This window comes from Strix uralensis, chromosome 6 (assembly GCF_047716275.1).
Source record: "Strix uralensis isolate ZFMK-TIS-50842 chromosome 6, bStrUra1, whole genome shotgun sequence".
NCBI classification, from domain to species: domain Eukaryota; kingdom Metazoa; phylum Chordata; class Aves; order Strigiformes; family Strigidae; genus Strix; species Strix uralensis.
In genome coordinates this window covers 13,227,418-13,246,017 of record NC_133977.1, presented here as the reverse complement: position 1 = coordinate 13,246,017, position 18,600 = coordinate 13,227,418, and the positions used below count along the sequence as shown (strand labels likewise).

Below are 18,600 nucleotides of genomic sequence, written 5' to 3'. Positions count from 1 at the left end.
TGGGAGCATGAGGCAGAATGGCATTTGGTTTTGTCCTTATCTTCTCAATGCGCACTTACGGGAAGTCTGTCCTGACCTAATGACCTTGGAGGTAATTTTACGTCAATCAGAATTTTTAGTGTTTCTCCAAAATTTACGAAATAATTGTCTTCAGGTTTTTGCATAGTCCAGCGAGATCTGATGAAGGATGATCTTTGATGTTGTGTGGTTGTTATAACTCCCTCGTATGCTTAGACTAGGAATGATATGTGAAATTTGGAAAGTAGCAAGATCCCTCTTAAAGTGTATCATGCACAGACACTTTAGTTCATGTATTTGGGTGGGTAAAAGATGTAATAACTTAACAACTTGGATATTAGTGACTAGGACTCAAATGACTGTATCTATTCTTCCTTGGACACTAAATTTAAAAAATGCTAGTTTGTTGGTTGCAGTCTGTCCTGTGCAGCGAGCTGTCAGTGCAGCACTCTGTGTTCCAGATGCCTATCCATACTGGCTGGCGTAGCAGCCCAGCACTGATTTTAATTTTTTTCTGTTCTCATAGTGTTACTTACTGATCCTTTTTCCTCCATGTCCTGCAAGTTCCCAAAATTCAACAAGCTGCCCTGTTTTGCAGTTTCCCAAAGCATTCTGTTCTAACATGATGAGGCTTCTATGTTAAAGATTTGTTTTACCCTCTAAATAAATCCTGGCTGACAAACCTGAAATGACATACTAGCAGAATACACGTTCTCTAGAAAAAACAGAGGAAAGGAGGAAAATACAAATCTACAGTTCTCAGCCTGTCAAAACAGTTCCTGTGTTGCACTCATATCACTACAGGCAAGTTTGTGCCACCAGGCTTGGTTTGAAATGTGAGCAAACTAATCTGTTGGGAAATAGTATACAAACAATTTCTGATTATTAGTAGTTTTATTATTCCTTTTTCCTTTCCCCAGTGTGCTTGACTTCCTTTACTCTGATAGCAATCAGAGTGTCATTTTCTTCATGTGTTTTGTGTCTTTTTGATAATTTAGAGTTCAGACTGTTCAAAAGACTTGTTTGTATTATCAGATTCTGCTTCTTGTAGAACCATGCTTCCTGATTACAGAATCATAATTTGCCACAAGATGGGTCCTTCTAAAGAAAAGATGGTTTTCAGATTAAAAATGGAAGATCAAAGGATAAAAGATACTGGTTTCTGTAATTCCTCATTTACTTGAGACTGTATATCCTGTATGCTTGCTTCATAAATAGACTGAAGATATAGGTCTAACTTACCTGCTTTAGCAGAATGATTGAGGATTTTAATGAACATAGTTTTATTTTATATTAAGTAGGTTTAGTCAGAGAAGCCATTCTGTTAAGTTGAATGTTTCCATTCTAGTCTTAGTCTTTGAAATTAATATATTTGATTAAGGTAAAGTATCTTCCATTATACCTCTCCTATATTCTTCTAGAGTTGATGTTTCAGTAGCATTTCTTATATTGTTATAGAGATCCCAGTTTCATTTTTCCTAGTTAGTCTTTTAAGACCCCGATTTAGCAAGTTACTGAAATCCACATCTATTTGATACGTTGTGAGACTAAGCAACTCCAGTGACATTGCTGTAACACTCGATGAATTAAGACCTAAGTGAAATCCCACACTATGAATTCTCTGTGTAATTTTTTTTTTGTGTAGTGATTAATACAAATGTCATTAATCTATTTCTTTGAGGATCTCAGTGCAATTGAAGTAGAATGATGATGATATTAAATATTATTATTACTACTATTATTGTAATAATTATTACATAGGTGAGGAGGAAAATCAGTGTTTGGCCAGTGGAAGAGAACAACTATAATTTGAAAACATCTCTTACATTTTCTCTGTAAAATAATTTCTCATTCCTAAAAGGAATGAAGAGATGTGATAAGAAGTTGAGGATCTATTAAAATGTACAATGAAAGTATACTACAGGTGGGAAATTGTTGTTCAGAGGTTTTATGGTGGAATGAGAACATCGTACTTACCATACTGTTATTAAGCGTGTAGCCAGAATCAATCTCATTGCAAACCACCACAGATAAAACTGAGATTGTTCAATAATGTAAAGGGCTTCAGGCAAGGTACCTATTATACATTAAACAGAATTTATATCTTAACAGAAGGTAAAAGGCATATATTTAAAAAACTGTCACTGAAATCACAACTTTTATTGGTAACCCCAAGAAGTCATGGATTGCATTCATTTGGAGGGCTGCATATTAGTTAACCCAGAAAACATCCTTCTGGTTCTTGGTGTTGCTGCTAGTTAAATGCTAAAATATATTTTTTAATCTGCCATTTATTTCCTCAAACCTTGCTATTTGGGCTCTGATGTAAATTGGAGTAGGTTCTGGAGGTGTCCAGACGTCCCTGCCCTGGGCACTCCAGGGCCATGCTCACAGGTGGGCAGTGTGTGTTGGCTTTGGCTCAGCGCTGTGCTAGTGGAACTACAGGGCTTCCAGGATGGACTTAAACCTTCACTGGGTCTTGATGAAGCAGGTACTTGACTTTCAGTACCTCTCTTCATAGAGAAACAGTGAATTACACACTCCTGCGATGTCCACCATGGCTGTAAACATAACTGCAAGTTACCAGGGAATGTATGTTAGGTCCACTGTTTGAGAAGCTCTTTATGCACCATGATTTTAGAGACAGATGGCAAGGAATTTGGTTTGATCCTTTTGTTGAAACTACTGTGCCCGAAATGATGTGTTCCAGAAGTTCATATTGCAGCTGCCAGCAGCCTTGCATGGATCGTTTCTGACCTTCTTGTCACTGTTGGTAATAGAACATTGGGGTAGATGGACCTCTGAACTGAGCCAATGCTGCTGTTATTATGGAGAGTTCTTTACTTTTCTGTTTGTTTGGGGGTTTTCTCCTTTGGAATTGGGACAGTTTTTACTACATGTTTGTTTTTTGTTTTTCTTCTGAAGAGTAAAGTCAAATTAGAATTTATCTCTACTGTACCATCATATACCTTGTATGGATAGAGAGAAAATAAAAGGGATGTACTTCTATTTTAGAATGCAGGGAAAAATTCTACAGAGAAAAAGAACAGGAATCAACCAAGGAATAATACTCAATATAAATCCTAAAAATCTGTGTGTTACCATACTCAGATGCATAGATTCCACAGTAGTGACCAAACTGAGTCTATGAGGAAGGGTGTGTGCTTGGATGAGCCGGGGGGAAGAAATAGTACAAGGGCTTTCTGGAAGATCTCTTAAATGCAGTGTGGTACGAAAACCCTGCTTTTAAAATCACAAGCGTGCATTGTAATGTATGGCTTGCATTTGTACAAAGGTTCAAAAAAAGATAATACCTCTTTAAACAGGTCACTTTCAGAATAGTGGGTCTTCCCACAGGGCTCAGCCTCCTGCTTTGAATCTGGGGACACAGCTAGTGTGAACTTGAAGGATAGATTTTTTTTTAATTGTTTTTTGCTGCTTGGATGGCTGTACTACCTGAAGCAGCCTGAGCATTGAAGAGATGAGGGCAACAGGAGAATCATTCCTCAGAACAAATTATCTTTTTGGATGTAATATTTTGTTGCTCATATGGATATAGTGTGGCAGGGAAAAAAAATGATTTCTGAAATACAGAAGCATAACCCAGAGGTTTTTATGATATACCCTGTACTTGTTGCTGTGGTGTACTTTGGTGCCTTATTTGCAAAAGATATTTTGGAATTCTTTTTTGCTTACACAGGGAGAAGATCCAGTTCATCCGGACAGAAGGAACACCTGGGTTGGTGCGTTTATCCAGTGATGCAGACCTTGTCATGTTACTCAGGTAGGCACTGCTGCTTTCAGTGCATGTATGGAATATGCTGTGGCAGCTGCTGAGGAGCCTTTCAGTGAGCAGTGTGTGCTGACTCAGGGGCCTGATCCCTTCAGTACTTGGACTTGCAGCTGGGAGAGCTACAACTCAAGGGTCAGACTTTTTTTTATTTTCATCATGTTTAGTTTCTAGATGGTAGTTGGAGGTCACATTTTTTCATAGGAGTGATGGAATGTGATATTCTGTCTGAGGAAAGGCGAGTGCGGAAGTGCTGTGCTTATCACTTACATGGGTTTGCCCAGACCACCTTTTATTGTCCTGTTGCATCCAGCTCTGGTGTTTAGATAGGTGGTTCAGGTTAGACCTCTTTGCAAGAATGTGCCTTCTACTGCTTTAAGAATGCATCTCTAGTTCTGTGGTTTGGGAAGTCTGTATTTGTGAACATTCATACTTGAGAAGTGTCTTTATTACTTAATGTCTTGCTGCCTCTTCACTATGCTGTCAAGCATTGTCCCGTTTAATAAAGGAAATACAGCTACAGAGTTCAAGAAATGGGAAGCTGCTTCTTTAATATTTTTCGTTTAAGCAATTAACTCAAAAAATCAGGCAGATGCTTTGCTAGAATTAAACCCTTGTATCTTGATGTTGTATTCTCATCCATTGTAAAAATGCATCAAGAAATTCACGAGCACATTTAAAATTGAACCTAGTGAAATAGGATTGGCATTAATAGTATTTTGAGGTCAGGTTGCATAACAATAATCCCTTCTCATCCCTAAATCTCTGAATTAATTACAGCTATAAAAAAATCTCATTTTAAAGCCATGCTGAAGCTTTTTTAAAATGCAAATATTGTTTCTTAAAAAAACCTTTTAAGATTTTTGTTTTGATACATAAAGCATGGAGATGACACAGGTTTTATACAGAAAAATCTGGCTTCAGCTATCTGTTTTTAAATAAAGACTGCATGAATGATTTTATCGTTGCTCTTTGACTGGATTTTGTTCCTTCTAGTGTCCTGTTAAACAGCAAAGACTGCAAATAATTTTTATAGTGGAAATAAAGAAAATTCAAAATTTTTACTGCAATCTTTCTTTTATAGAAAAGCAATAATCAGTATAATTGATTTTTAAGAGAAAAGTAGTAGCCAGTGCCTCCCTAGAATAATTTTATCATATTTCCAGATTTTACTTCTCTTAATTTACTTTTTACCCCCCAAAAAATCTAACTGAAAAGCATTGCTTGAGGATTTTCTTCCCATTTTATTAATAATCTAATAATACCATTGCCCCGAGGACATATTATTGATAAACTATTATCTGTGCATCCATTAGTTTCTTAAAATGTTGGATGTTAAACCTCAAGACCTGGACGGAGTTATTGTGAACTTACTGTGAGTAAATAGTGGTATAAAATCAGAAGTGGGCTAAGCTAAAATAGTGGTGTACTGAGGTGATGAAATTTCTTTTCTTACCATTATTTAGTCTCAGTGGAATTTTCACATTTAATAGAATCCTCTAGCAGGGTGTCATCATAACCCTTCTCTACGAAAACCTGAAAAAACTGCACTCTGATCACAATGACTCAATATTCCTGGGGCTCAGGACACCTGGGTTCTGTATCTGGCTTGGCTGGTTGGATGACCTTGGGGAAGACTGTATCCATTTACATGCCTCTGTTTCTTTTGTTGCAGGGAATGATATAATTGTCCTGTAAAGCACTCTGAGATATAGTAAATAGCTGGGTGGAATCACTGTTTCTGATACTTTTACTGCTTGGGAACTCTGTACCTTTTTTCACATGCTTCAGTAAATATTAAGTTGCCACTAACTAAAATAAACCAACCCCTATGTGTTCAGGGACTGGAGGTACAATGCATCACATTTTTAAAAGTACTTTAAGAACAGCATTGTATTATGCTTCAGATGTTAAGAAGAAAATATTTTTCAGTTTCTTCTTCTAAACGTGTTGTTTGGTATAGAACACAAATCATCATTTTAAGTCTTTAATGTAATCCAAGATTGAAATAGTGATTTATATTTTATCACATTTTCAGCATCAAAATGTAACTTGGAGGAAAACAATGCATGGTCATGAATGTAAAAAGAACTGCCAGAAAATACCCATTCCAAAAAATCTCATGCAAAAACTTTTTCTAGGTATTTGTTAGGTGAACAAACTTAGTAAGAAACATCTTTTATTTGAATGTTGCTTTCATTTTCATTAAGCTCTATAGTAAAAGATTGGCTTGTGATTCTTCCTGTAGCTCAATTTTAAAAAATATCTTTTACATATTATCTCAACAGTTTATTCTTATCTGTGTTGTCTTTAACATCCAACATAGACTTTGATATCAGATCCATTCTGATATTAGATATTCTGTCTCTTTTTGGATTTGCTTGTGTGAATTTTGGAAAAAGGCTGAAATTTTTATATATATACAGACTCTGTGTATACAGATGCAGTGATTAGACTGCAAAATGTTTATTGTTTTTCTCTTAAAAGTTGTGTAGCAATAATAGATGAGGCATGAAATAACTCAGCCTGAACAAGTTAGATGTGATAACCTGTTTCAGCAACAGTGTTAGCATTAAAGATAAAATAAAGAAATAATTTATGCCACCAAGCTTACTATTCAATACACTCAACAAGTTCAGATGTGATTCTTAATCCTGGATGCTTACAGTGTTTGTCTCTGTTCCTGGTCTTTATGCAATATTGCAGATCTTTTTCCAGGAAGGTGTGGCTAAGGTTATTGACCCCTTTGTCATGAGAACACAAGTTCGTGTTTTGTTTTGTTTTTTTTTTAAAAAAAGGCAGATTGGCGGATTTTAGAGGCCAGTTAACTGTATTTTAACTTGAAAAGAAATACCACATTATGTGTAGCAATGTCCCATAAAAGTAGTGATTACTGCTTTCTAGTACTTTCAAGATCTGATTGAGGGAATGGCAATGAAATATTTTGTAGCACTCTAAGTATGCATAGTGGAAATAGGCAAGTGACTACCACAGAAAGCAGGTTAGTAACTAGAGATTTATTCCTAGAAAGTGAAAGATGCCATTCATTCAAATACACGTTATTCCTTATTTGCTCCTTTTTACCAGCTTGTTTGAGGAGGAGATAATGTCATATGTGCCGCCACATGCCTTACTTCATCCTAGTTATTGCCAGTCCCCAAGAGGCTCGCCGGTGTCTTCACCTCAGAACTCTCCAGGTAAGTTGCTCAGGCACAGCTTCTGCAGGGGCTGGACAAAACCATTTCTCATACTTGGTAAGGACCAGTTCCAGATCAGTGAAGTCAGCAGCACACTCCTGCTGCCTTCCCAGAAGTCAGAGAACAGGAACAATTGAAAAATTGATGACTATAATTTTTTGTTTGCTTTCCAAATTGAAATTCATGGCATCCTAAAGCCAAGAACCTACTGTTTGGAAACTATAACCTATTCCCCTTTGCGGTTTTCAGCTTTTAGATGGGTAAAGTTACATGAGTTGAAGCTGAATTCTGAGTGGTCCATGAGCTTGTCACTGCAGTACTTTCGTTATGATGGTATCTGTAAGATACTGCAGTAGAGTTAGTCCCGTAATTTAGTTTACATTATGCTGCATGTAATGACTTTCCACCTTTCTGAAGATACAAGTTCTGTTGCTCCAGCAATGACAAAGATTTAGTCCTATTTTTGAGCAAAGTCAACAAGTGTGATTGCATTTGTCAGACTTGAACGTTTGCTTTGGGCTCACAAGATCTTTTGCTGATAGAAAAGATTGGTGTATTACAACTTCAGAGGTTGTGATTTTGTTCTGACTTGTAAAACATGCAAACTTGTTTTTCACTGATCTGAAACAACTAAGTGACTGCTTATGCCAGGATCCTGATGGCTAGAGAATTAAAAATATGAGATCTAATAACTGTACATTAAAATGCCAGTGTTAATGGGGCTGTGGGGCAATGAGTAACAATTTTATGTAAAGCCAGATTGTTGTCGCTTCACATGAGTTCAAAAGATAGTGTATTGCAGCTGTCTGGAAATACACGTCAGAATGGAATTACATTAACATTTTACATAGTAACCAAGTTGCGTGTTAGATCTAAATTATTTCAAATATGACTAGTTCCATTTGACCTCTGAAAGCTAAGTACAGCAATTTGAAGTTCATAGATGTCGCTATTAGTTTTCTCAAGAAGATAATAGATAAGTAAAATAAAATCACTACAGTAAATTGGAAGTGGTTTAAGAGGATTTCTACAGATTTGAGAACAAAAGTATAGATAAATGGAGAACATTTGGGATGTAAGCAACTCTAGGTAGTTCCAGACAATAAGAAAATTCTATCAGAAATAAGTACTGTGATTTTTATGGGCATTTCCCTGTCCACAATCATAAAAAGCTTTTCCTTTTCAAGAAACCAGATTAAAACCATTCATAAACATGTCCTGAGTGGTAGCTTTTCCTGCTGCTGGACATAGGACCTCTGTAGGACCTACTCAAAGAAACTATTCGAAGACCTTAATGATCTTACAGCACTCTGCAAAGCAGCAAAATATAATATTCACATGTATTGATATTTTTGATAAATATATAGTTTAGATATAACTTTTGTTGAAAAGAAATGAAGAATGAAATCTGCATGTATGCATTTTATTTCCAACTGCAAACCTGGCAGTCTTTTATGAGTAAAAACAGTTTTGGTTTTCAAAATTATAATTTCTTCATTACTAGTACATACACCAAAGCATGCTAGGCAGGGCTTCACTCCAACAAAATATTTCAAAATGCATTCAGTCTTTAACAGGAGATATTCTCATCTAATCCGCAAGGAAGTAGCACATCAGTAAAGGATGAACAGTGATGGTTTTAGTCCCATTCTACTTAAAACTGTAATCTCTATTCTATTTCATAGCAAAGTATAGACAGACCATTGACTCTCCCTGTCAGTCTGCAAGTATGCATGTTTGTGTACAAATGACTATTTTGATGAGAAATTGTAAATAGCCCCTCATTTCTGTGGAGGCTCTGTGGTTTTTTTTGTCAGCTAAACTGGCTGTGCTGCACTGCACGAGGTTGTGTGTTATGGATCCATTGTTCAGATCAGTCATAATCGGTTGTACTTTCTCTTTTGGGAAGGATAAATAGTCATGAAGCTACTCTTTATATCTACTTTAGAATATAACTTCTTTGAAAATCAAATATGATTATCACATCACTGGTGTTTTTTAGCTCTTCCATTAACATCCTTTGTTCCCAAGGTGGAAATAATCACTATAATTGCCCAGGAATTTCTTGGCATATGCATCTGATTTGCAATGAGGATTTGTCATGTGCTGACAGAATAATATACTGCTGATTTCTGAACCATGAAGTAATGTGTTACGAGATTTATGTTCTGCGGTATCTCTCAGCAAAAACTTCCTTCAGGGGTTAAGATTAAAGTATGCTTTTGTTGTATTTTTTTGGTGACTGCATTTTTGTACCTACTTTGACCCACAGTGAAAATAAACAAAGTAGGGGTAAAAGGCCAATAATTAAAAGACTGTTTACAGTTTCAAGTTTCTGTAAGTTTTCTAGAGAATTCAGCTGAGTGTACCATTAGAAGCCCTTGGTGCACTCAGTAAAAGAGGATAACTAGTATAATTAATCAATGACCATGATTTGTTTTTCCAGAGGGGCCCTGTGTGTTCCCACTGGAGCTCTAAGAATACCCTGACACTTTCTATTCCTCCCACACATCACACTAAGCCTAGAACAAGTGGCAAGCATCTTTCTGGTCAGACAGGTCTTTTAAAGACCTGTAAATGTCACTCAGTGTTAATACTGATCTCTCTTGTTCTCTCTCTGATCTCTGCAGAGAGATCGAGACTGCAGCTTCCTCCAGCAGCCACTTCCGCAGGATGTGCTCGTCACCTTGCCCGTCAGACCCATATGCTTTGTGGCTAAGCAAGCTGCTCTCTTTTTCCCTGGTCTCTGCCCACAGGCTGAACAGATACATGTTCTCTCATACCGTGAGATGTTACATTCTCATGTCTTCACCCATAGTAGCAGTAAATGTTTCTATATTGGCTTAGTTTCGTACAGGGGGCCATAACAAAACTGAGATAAGAAACTGATCGTCACTTAGAAGACCGAAGGCTACATATACGTGCTTCTAAACTGTTCATTTGTATTTCCAGTGCATTGTGGGCCTGTTATATGACCACCAGTTGCAGACAAGTAGTTGGCAACCTATGTATACTGTAGGGCATGAGAAATTTTAAATGTACTCTTGAGTTTTTTGTGGGGGATGTCTACATAACCATACAGGGCAGGAATTTAATGTTACAAAAGCCAGGGGTGAAAAGATGAACATAAACAGTCTAGGATTAACTGCTTCTTTGGCACACTGTCTTGCAATCAAATCATTTGAAGTAATTTATCCAGGGAGGCAGTGGAAGTTCTAATGCTTTTAATATTCAGAATAGATCAGACTAAACATCTAATTTGTATGTACTAGACTTGTACATGCAGATGTGGGGGTATGCCATTTTTTTAGCATTCAGTTCTCATCTCTTCCTGCTTTTTTAAGTAATGGACCCTCAAAAACAGTTTTTCAAAAATAAATTCACTTAGATGACCATTGTGTGGGTTCCTGCAGTCACATGTGAAAAGTTCCACAAACTTAAATTTGGTAGTCTTTCCATTCTTCCAATATTTTTCTTCCTTGTACTTCCCCTGGGGAAAACTTCTACTAGGGAATTTCCAAAAGTCTTCTTTCTTCAGCTTGATGTATTCAACAGAGGCACAGCAGAATATAGTCTGTTCATGCTTAATTTCTGAGTTCTTGTTTTTCGTGATAATATTAAAACCAGAACAGACCAGAACATTTATTGCATGAGCTATTTTAAAGGTTAGATGTAAAGTGTACTTGACAAACAAAAGTTAAGTTTTTCCAGTTGATTGTGCTGGCTTTTAATTCCATCTTTTGCATTGACCTGGATTTGCTCTTTTAAGATTTACTTTAGAAAGATGATACTATTGGAAATGAGCAACCAAAAAGTCTTGGATGCAGAGCAGATTTGAAGATATGCATCTTTTACTCTTTATAAAGGTGACTAAACCAAACATATACCATGCCTTTTGCTATTAAGGAGCCTTTTCAGTAGAGGATAGGACATTAATCAGTTCATGCCACCACAGCTCATTGTTTGCTTATTGCTTCCTGCAGGTACTCAGCGTGCCAATGCCCGAGCTCCAGCTCCTTACAAAAGAGACTTTGAAGCCAAGCTGAGGAACTTTTACAGGAAGTTGGAGACTAAAGGATATGGACAAGGCCCAGGGAAATTGAAGTATGTTGCAGAATCTCATGAAACTGGATTTGTTTCTCAGGCAGCTTGCCTTGCCTTGCACATCTACAAGCTTCTTCCCATTAGAAGGAATGCAGATGTTATGGTTACCCTTGCACTTCTGGAAATATAAAAGCCTGTCATAAAAGACTTAGTGCCAGCATGGGATTCATAGCAGAGGATACAGAAGGTTCTGAGCGCTTCTTTTCTGTTTCCTCCAACTGTATTTTCATACAATATTACCAATACAGTGCCAAAAGGCACTTTGGGAAGAGGCATGCAGAACAGGAGGCATCTAAATTCTTCCATTATAGCAGTTGCTATGATATGAACAGTTACATTCTCTCATGTCTTTTTTCCATTGAAAAAACTAGATAGGCTTATCTTTTCTATATCATTGCCTGTATTGATATTACAGTCCTTTTCAGTAAAGAGGACTCATATAATTAAATATTATTAAACTCTAAGGATCACCTTAAAAAACTGCTAACATTTTTACTTCAGCACTCTGAATGTTAGAGTGCTTGGAGTGAGGTGGTCTTCATTTATTTAGTAATCGTGTGATTACATACTGTTATGTTAAGGATCATCATCATAAGATACTTTCATAATTTTGTAAATTACCAAGTCTTGTGCCAGCTACTAAACTCTCATAGTTTGATACTCGCATAGTAGCCATGAGGCACTAATGTTTTTAACCATTTATTCTATTAGAATAGGGGGGTAGGTTGTTTGTTTGCTTGGGCTTTTTTCCCCCAGCCAGTCACTTCTCACATTTTGCAGGAATTTCTGCAGAGCTCAGACTTCGTTTATGTGAGCTTGTTAGAAGTTTTCCGCAACTGAGATGGGATTAAAATTGTATTGTTTAGACAGTCCTAAGAGGCAAGAGTTGGACATTGTCTGCCTATAATGTAATGAAATCATAAACACTTAAAGCTTAATCTATGAAAGTTTTGCCATGAATGCTTGGGCAAATAGGTAGTAGAAAAGAATGGCATTTGCTACCTCTAAGATCAATTACATTTCTTGCACCTTTTTTTCCTGACCTATTTGCCATCCCCTATGGATTTTTAAGCAGAGCAACAGCTCGATTTTCGAACAGAAGTTTTCTCTGGGTTCCTGTCCCAGGTGTACACTGACCTGCTCCTTTTTTTCAAACCAGGACCCCAGCATAACTTACACACTGCCTGGGTCCTTTTGTTGCCCAGGTATTTTGCGAGTTCCTGGCCTCTCCACTTGTGTGTCCTCTGCAGGATAGCACAGTGCAATCACTGACTGATGTCTGCACAAGTAGTAAGGCTAGCAAGGGCTTTTCAAGAGGTTCTGTGGTAGCATAAGCTTCCTCTCTGCAGGCAGCAGCAGCTCCCAGCTTCTGTCTGACTGACTGATCAAATGCAGACATAAGGCAGTATTTGAATATAAAGCAAGTTAAGTTTCAGGAAACTAATTAAACACAGTTTTTTTGGCAGAAGATAAAATGTTTAAGTAAGGAGGATTCTTTCACCTCTTATTTTAGATCTTTATGACACTTCCTCACTTTCACAATTTTTATTTTAGAAGGTACACTATGTTTTCACATGTGATTCTTCAGTCTGGTTTTGGACAAACATTGGCCATTCCTTCTAGACTTTTTGTCCCATCACACTTACACTGGGGATAATGTAGGGGTGTGTGATTCTGGAGTTCCATTCAGTGACTTTCCCGTGGTTTTATCTTTTTCCTTGTTAAGAGATTAATTTTTATGTAAAAGGTTAGATTCTTGATTACAGTAAGACTGCTATGGAGGCCCAGCCTTATAAAAGGATTTTAAACTTAATGAAAATGCCCACTTCAGGACCTTTTCCATTGAAGCCTTGAATTTAAAGAAGAACTGTGGTAGAAAAAATAAAAATACACTTCTTTGAGAGACATTTTATTGAAATCTAAAGTAGATTCTTGAGGGAGATAGCCAGCTTCTGTCTGTTAGTCTGATCTAGATCAAATTATCCCGCAGAAACACAAATCTCTATGAAGGCACCCTATTACCTTGCAGTGTAAGTAGATGTTTCCAGCTGTGGTTCATGTTCATGAATTGCTGTTTCAAAATTATTCTGCTCTTCAGATTAATCATCAGGAGAGATCACTTGCTAGAAGATGCCTTTAACCAGATCATGGGCTACTCAAGAAAAGACCTGCAGAGAAATAAACTCTATGTCACGTTTGTTGGGGAAGAAGGGTGAGTAGAACAGGGAAGTAAATGTGATCTCAGAACTCTGTGTGTCTCACAGCTGCTGTTTCACCAAATTTCTTGTGGTCTAGAGCGAAAAGAGGAAGGATTACAGTCAGGAAATGCCATGTACATAAGCCTAGAACATACAGCTGTTCAAGATGACTTCTTAGGCATTGTGAAATGTATCGTGCCTTTGCAGAAGTTTGCCTTTGCATGTGTTTATGTGAGTTTTCACAGTAGTTGGTGCGTGTTTCAGAATGTTGCTGGGAAAGCAAAGAAAAAACAAACAACTTTCTCATGTTATTCATATTTCTTTTCTGTCAGTGCTGACATTATATCTCTGGTGCTTGTTAAATGACAGCTGCCATTTGTTGGAGGGAGGGTGCTTCAAGAGTAGACTAGAGGCTCAATCCTTAATTCAACTCCTGTCTGAGAAAATGGGAGCTGAAAGCCCTCAGTGCTACAGGAGGTGCTCACTGCCTCTCCAGGGCAGGGCCTGTGTCACAAAGAAAAGCAACTAGGCTGTTGCTAGTTGTCAAATAAACACAAATATTCCTGACATTTCAAAGTCATTTCAAAGAATTCTCAGTCTGTGTCTAACACAAGTCTAAGGTGTTACCCGTTGCGAGATGTGCATTGCAAAGCAAGATGTGGTTAGATTTTCTTTGCAAGTGAAACTGGTACTATTTGTCTCTTTCATCTCTTGATTTGTGCCCCCTTTGTCAGATCTAAAAGCCTACTGCCTTAGGCATATATTTCATGAATGTATTTGTAAATACATTCAAAATTTGATTCCTTGATATTTAGGAAACTGCAGCGCACAGCTCTTGGAATTCTGTAGTGTGCACTATTGCCATGCATTGTGTTGAGTCTTTAAAATAGCTAAATTGTAATAGAAACATCTCATACAAGATTAGATAAAATTAATCTGTCTTTGAAAACCCCTAAATCCTGTTGTTTGTTTAAAGTTCACCCTGAAGTGCTTAGTGTTAATAAGGACTTGCTGAAGTCTTAAAATAAAAATGTTGACAGCTGAGAGCCAAGTGTGGACTTGTTCATATAAATAATATCACCATGCTGTCTGAGGAAAAACTCAGAACTGGAATGACAAGGCTGGTGCAGGATGAGATTACACTATATTGACAGAGCAGGGTGGGGATGCAGGAACGAGGTCTGTCTTACACAGCCCCACCAGCCTTTACTTTCACAGCTACAACCTTGACTCAGATTTAAAAATGAAAGGAAAAATTTTAAAATCACACTTGAGATAGAGATTGATCCAGATAGACCGTCTCCTTCCATCAGACATCAGGCTTTTGCATTTCATCACTCAGTACAGCAAGATAAAGAGTGACCTGGAAATGGGGATGACACATCCTGTTCCCATTATGTTCAGCTTTACACAAGACTCTCTTCTTAATGGAAAAGAATGAGTTAATTAAGAGCAAAGTCAAATTAAAATGACGTCAATTCTCTATTTACAAATCTGTGTTTTGAATGAAGAAAGGATGTGTGCAAACAGTATTGTTTCATCAGAGATGGTGCAAGGATATGTATCACATCAAACTATTCATTTGGCTAGGTGTAGAAAGACAGGTCAGGGTGGAGGACAGGAGGAATACTGAAAGTTAATAGTTTCCTATTTGCTGCTTCTTTCCCTTTTTTAAGTTTTTAAGTGGGAGTTTGCTCTTGCATTTCTTTTCCTCTTGGTAGAGAGGTGTAAGTCTTAAAGTCACGGGTAATGAAATCCTCACAAAATTAAAACATTTTAGTAACGATTTATTAGTGTATAAATTAGTAAACGGGGCAACTCAGACATAGTTACTGCTGTTCATATGATTTTTATTATAAGTCTCATAATGTTTGGTATCTTCCTTGAACCTTCAATTTCTACAGTCATGCAATTGTGATGCTAGTTTGATGTTTTTACATTCATACTTTGTGTGGTGATAAACGAAGAAAATTTTGATCTAAAGAATATGGTTCCTTAAAGTTATTTTCCCTAAATTCTATTAACTATTAGCAGAAGCTGCTTTGCATTAAAGAGTGTAAATCTGAAGTATTAATGATGCTTCCTAGGAGACATGAGTCATGTTGCCAACAACATACTACTCTACTCCTGAATACCCAAATGCCCCACAGTTGCAGCTGTTGTGTGGTTGCATACCTCTTGTATGAAGTTTTCTCACCCTTGTGCCAAACCTTTAATTGTGGGATAAATCTGACTGGCAGTGCAAGACTCTCATGATTGATTTATTTAACATGACTCACAGTAACTCTGCATACAAAAGGAGCTGTATGAAATGGCTGGTAGTCAGGCACAGTTTCTGTTCTATCTTAAGATTTCATAGTGTGTTGATTATCCCAGAAGTTTGCAAGAGTATTCCAGATGACCCTTTACTTGATCCTGGTATTTGTTCCAAGATTAAGATCCAACAGTTGTCCATGATACCAAACCATGTTGGTTTTTTTCTGCAATTTGAGGATGGAATCTGCCCTTCTTGCCAGGGTAAGGATCTGTTTCAGTACTTCACTTCTGAAGCTTAACAGAAGCAAAGTGCTTCCAAATGACTGAAGGGAAAATGTTTTTCATTCAACAGAGGAAAGAGTCTTTGTCTTCAGCTTGATAATGGTACCTAGCCTTTACTTTCCTGACAACTTCATCCTCAAAAGACAACTCTCATCTATGTCTTCTGTAAAAGTTTATGAGCCAAAACTGCTACTAAAGCAGCAGTCCTATGTGAAAGCTGATCATCTCTGTGAAACTTCTGTTTGTGCACTGTCTCAGTACTAAAGCAAGACCTTCTTAAAAGTCAAGTATGAAATCTTCAATCTGTAGAAGATATACCTTTATTTGTTAGGATTATAATAATCTCTGTTCCCCACAGGAAAATCCCTAGTTTTCTGTTCTCCAACTCTACCAGAACATTAACTTCATACTTAACTCATTTCACTGGTGACCTGCAGCATAATGTCAAAATTCAGTCTCAGTGCTTTGTCAGCAATGAGTTTGTTTATGATTCAGGGAGAAGGGGTTATTTAGATTCCTTGTTCATTAGTCCTGGAATCTTGAAATAGCAAAAAAAAAAAACCAAAGGAAATGCACTTTCCAAAAGACATTTAAATGCACTCAAGTTTGGAAGACAGACAAGAAAATTTAGACCAAGAAAGATAAATCACTGAAGTTATCTCACATTATATTGCTAGAGAAAACAGAAATATTATCCTTCAATTTGTCCTATTGTTGCAAGTCTGCAAAAACAATATATGACCATTGTTCGCTTTCACTCTTGATTTGTCAGATGCAGACAGGTCTAACATTGTCTCTTTTCATGTTTCCTCCTCCCCCCTGCCCCCAATTATTTGGTTATATTCCTGTGGCAAAGAGGCCATTACAGCTGGAGCCAAAATTTTTTATGAGAGCAGCCCGCACAGAGCACTTCGTTCCAGTCCTCCAAGCCATTCCATTTCAGAATAGCCCCACGAGGACTTCACATACCTTGGCATTGAGCAATCTGCAGGATAAGGGTTCTGGTTAAAATCTTACAAAATTTTAATTAAAATATAGCATAAGGAATGTAGATTCAAAAAAGCGTTTCTTTGTACACGATGAACACTTCATAGTAGTGTCAAATTTCTCTTTAAAGGTTGGACTACAGTGGACCTTCAAGAGAGTTTTTTTTCCTGGTGTCGAGAGAGCTCTTCAATCCATATTATGGCTTGTTTGAATATTCAGCCAATGATACCTATACAGTACAAATCAGTCCCATGTCTGCTTTTGTAGACAATCACCATGAGTGGTAAGAATTATTTTTCTTTTGCAGATATGTTTTCTGTTGTTTCCACTTGTAGGCAGTTTCTCATAATCTGCTCAGACATAAAACACAGAATCTGATCTTGTTAACCAGCAGCAAAGTAATTGCATTTCTTTAGACTTCCCTGATTTTGTTTTCTCTTGTGGTTTTAAATGATCTTATTTCTCACAAGGTCAGCAAAACTATGATTTGGAACATGTACCATGGGATTGTCTCACAACACAACTCTGCGTTTCTTGTACATTAGCAGTCATTTCATGAAAGCAATATTAGCCTCTTGTGCATTAAAGTAAAAAGAATGAAACACTGGCTTTTTGTCAACTAAGGAGATGAAGGGAGATTTCAGACAGGTGTTACTGTATGTAATTTGTTTGAGTCTTCCTGAAGAGTACAGAGGTCTTCTCAGTGGAAAAAGAAAAAAAAAAAAGGAAGGAAATCTATGGAAGTATCTTAATTGGGAGTGGGGGGAGACCACTGATTACAAAGCTCTTAAGCAAAGTCTGTACATACACACATACCTCTGAAATAGTTATCAAGGATTTTTACATAATCCCATTTTCAGAATTATTAGCCAGTTTAAATCACCCTCAGTTGATTTAAGCCATAATATCGCCGGAAGTCTCTAAAGCTGTGCTGTGAATATTAACAGAGAATTCTGTTGTGTAGGTAGTTAGATGACAGTAATAATGGAATGACAACTGCTTATCTGTGTAGGACAGATATATACAGAGTTCTTATTTATTGGAAGCCAGTTATGAAGAATGAATATCAGAAAGGAATCTCATTGCTAGTTTTAAAAATTAATAATTAATTTTTAAATTGCTAGTAATTAAAAATTAAATGGTTGGCTACATGTAGTTCAGTTCGTTGAAGCAATCTACCTGTTGAACTCCAATACTGCAACAATAAATGGCATATGCTGTACTGGAAAAGCAGAACAGTCTGGCAGAAAGGGGATAAAAAACCTTACATACTATGCAGCTTCTGCCAACATTTTGTATTCATCCCTGGGTTCTGCAGTGCCGGACCCGAGACTCTGGGGGTGAGGGAGGCATAACCGCCTGTCCTTCTGGGAGTGCTGGTGCCAGTGGCAGCACTGGTTGCATACAGCCTCAGAGGGAATTCAGAAGATGCAGCTGTGACAAGCAGTTACGCATGGAAGGAGAAGGATCTGCATGTCACATACCCATCTTGCAAACCCTGTGTACAGGCAGGTATAATAAAGCCCTAATATTTCCAAGAAAAATGTTGCTGAGGATGCATAAACAGAAGGTTTAGAAAGCATCATTTTCTTTGAAAAAGAACACTAGACTTAAATCTAGTTCTAGAGATGTGGAGGATTTTTCACAATGGATCTTTATTCTCATGGGAGTATTTGCAAAGACCTTACTATTTCGAAGTTGCTGCCATCCAATCTCAAATCTGTCAAACCCACTCCCTCCCCCTCAACCCTCTTTACCCGCCCGACAA

The 18,600-nt window shown here is 37.3% G+C and overlaps 1 protein-coding gene across 3 annotated transcripts in view; it reads left to right on the top strand.

Annotated features, from left to right (window-relative positions):
* Nucleotides 1–18,600, top strand: part of HECW2 (HECT, C2 and WW domain containing E3 ubiquitin protein ligase 2) — a 173,458-nt gene that overhangs the window by 133,906 nt on the left and 20,952 nt on the right. For all 3 annotated transcript variants that reach the window (XM_074872747.1, XM_074872748.1, XM_074872749.1), the window contains 5 exons: nt 3,719–3,802; nt 6,896–7,005; nt 10,989–11,109; nt 13,208–13,321; nt 16,963–17,115. In XM_074872747.1, the coding sequence (XP_074728848.1) occupies nt 3,719–3,802; nt 6,896–7,005; nt 10,989–11,109; nt 13,208–13,321; nt 16,963–17,115 (582 nt within the window). The remainder of the gene's footprint in view (nt 1–3,718; nt 3,803–6,895; nt 7,006–10,988; nt 11,110–13,207; nt 13,322–16,962; nt 17,116–18,600) is intronic.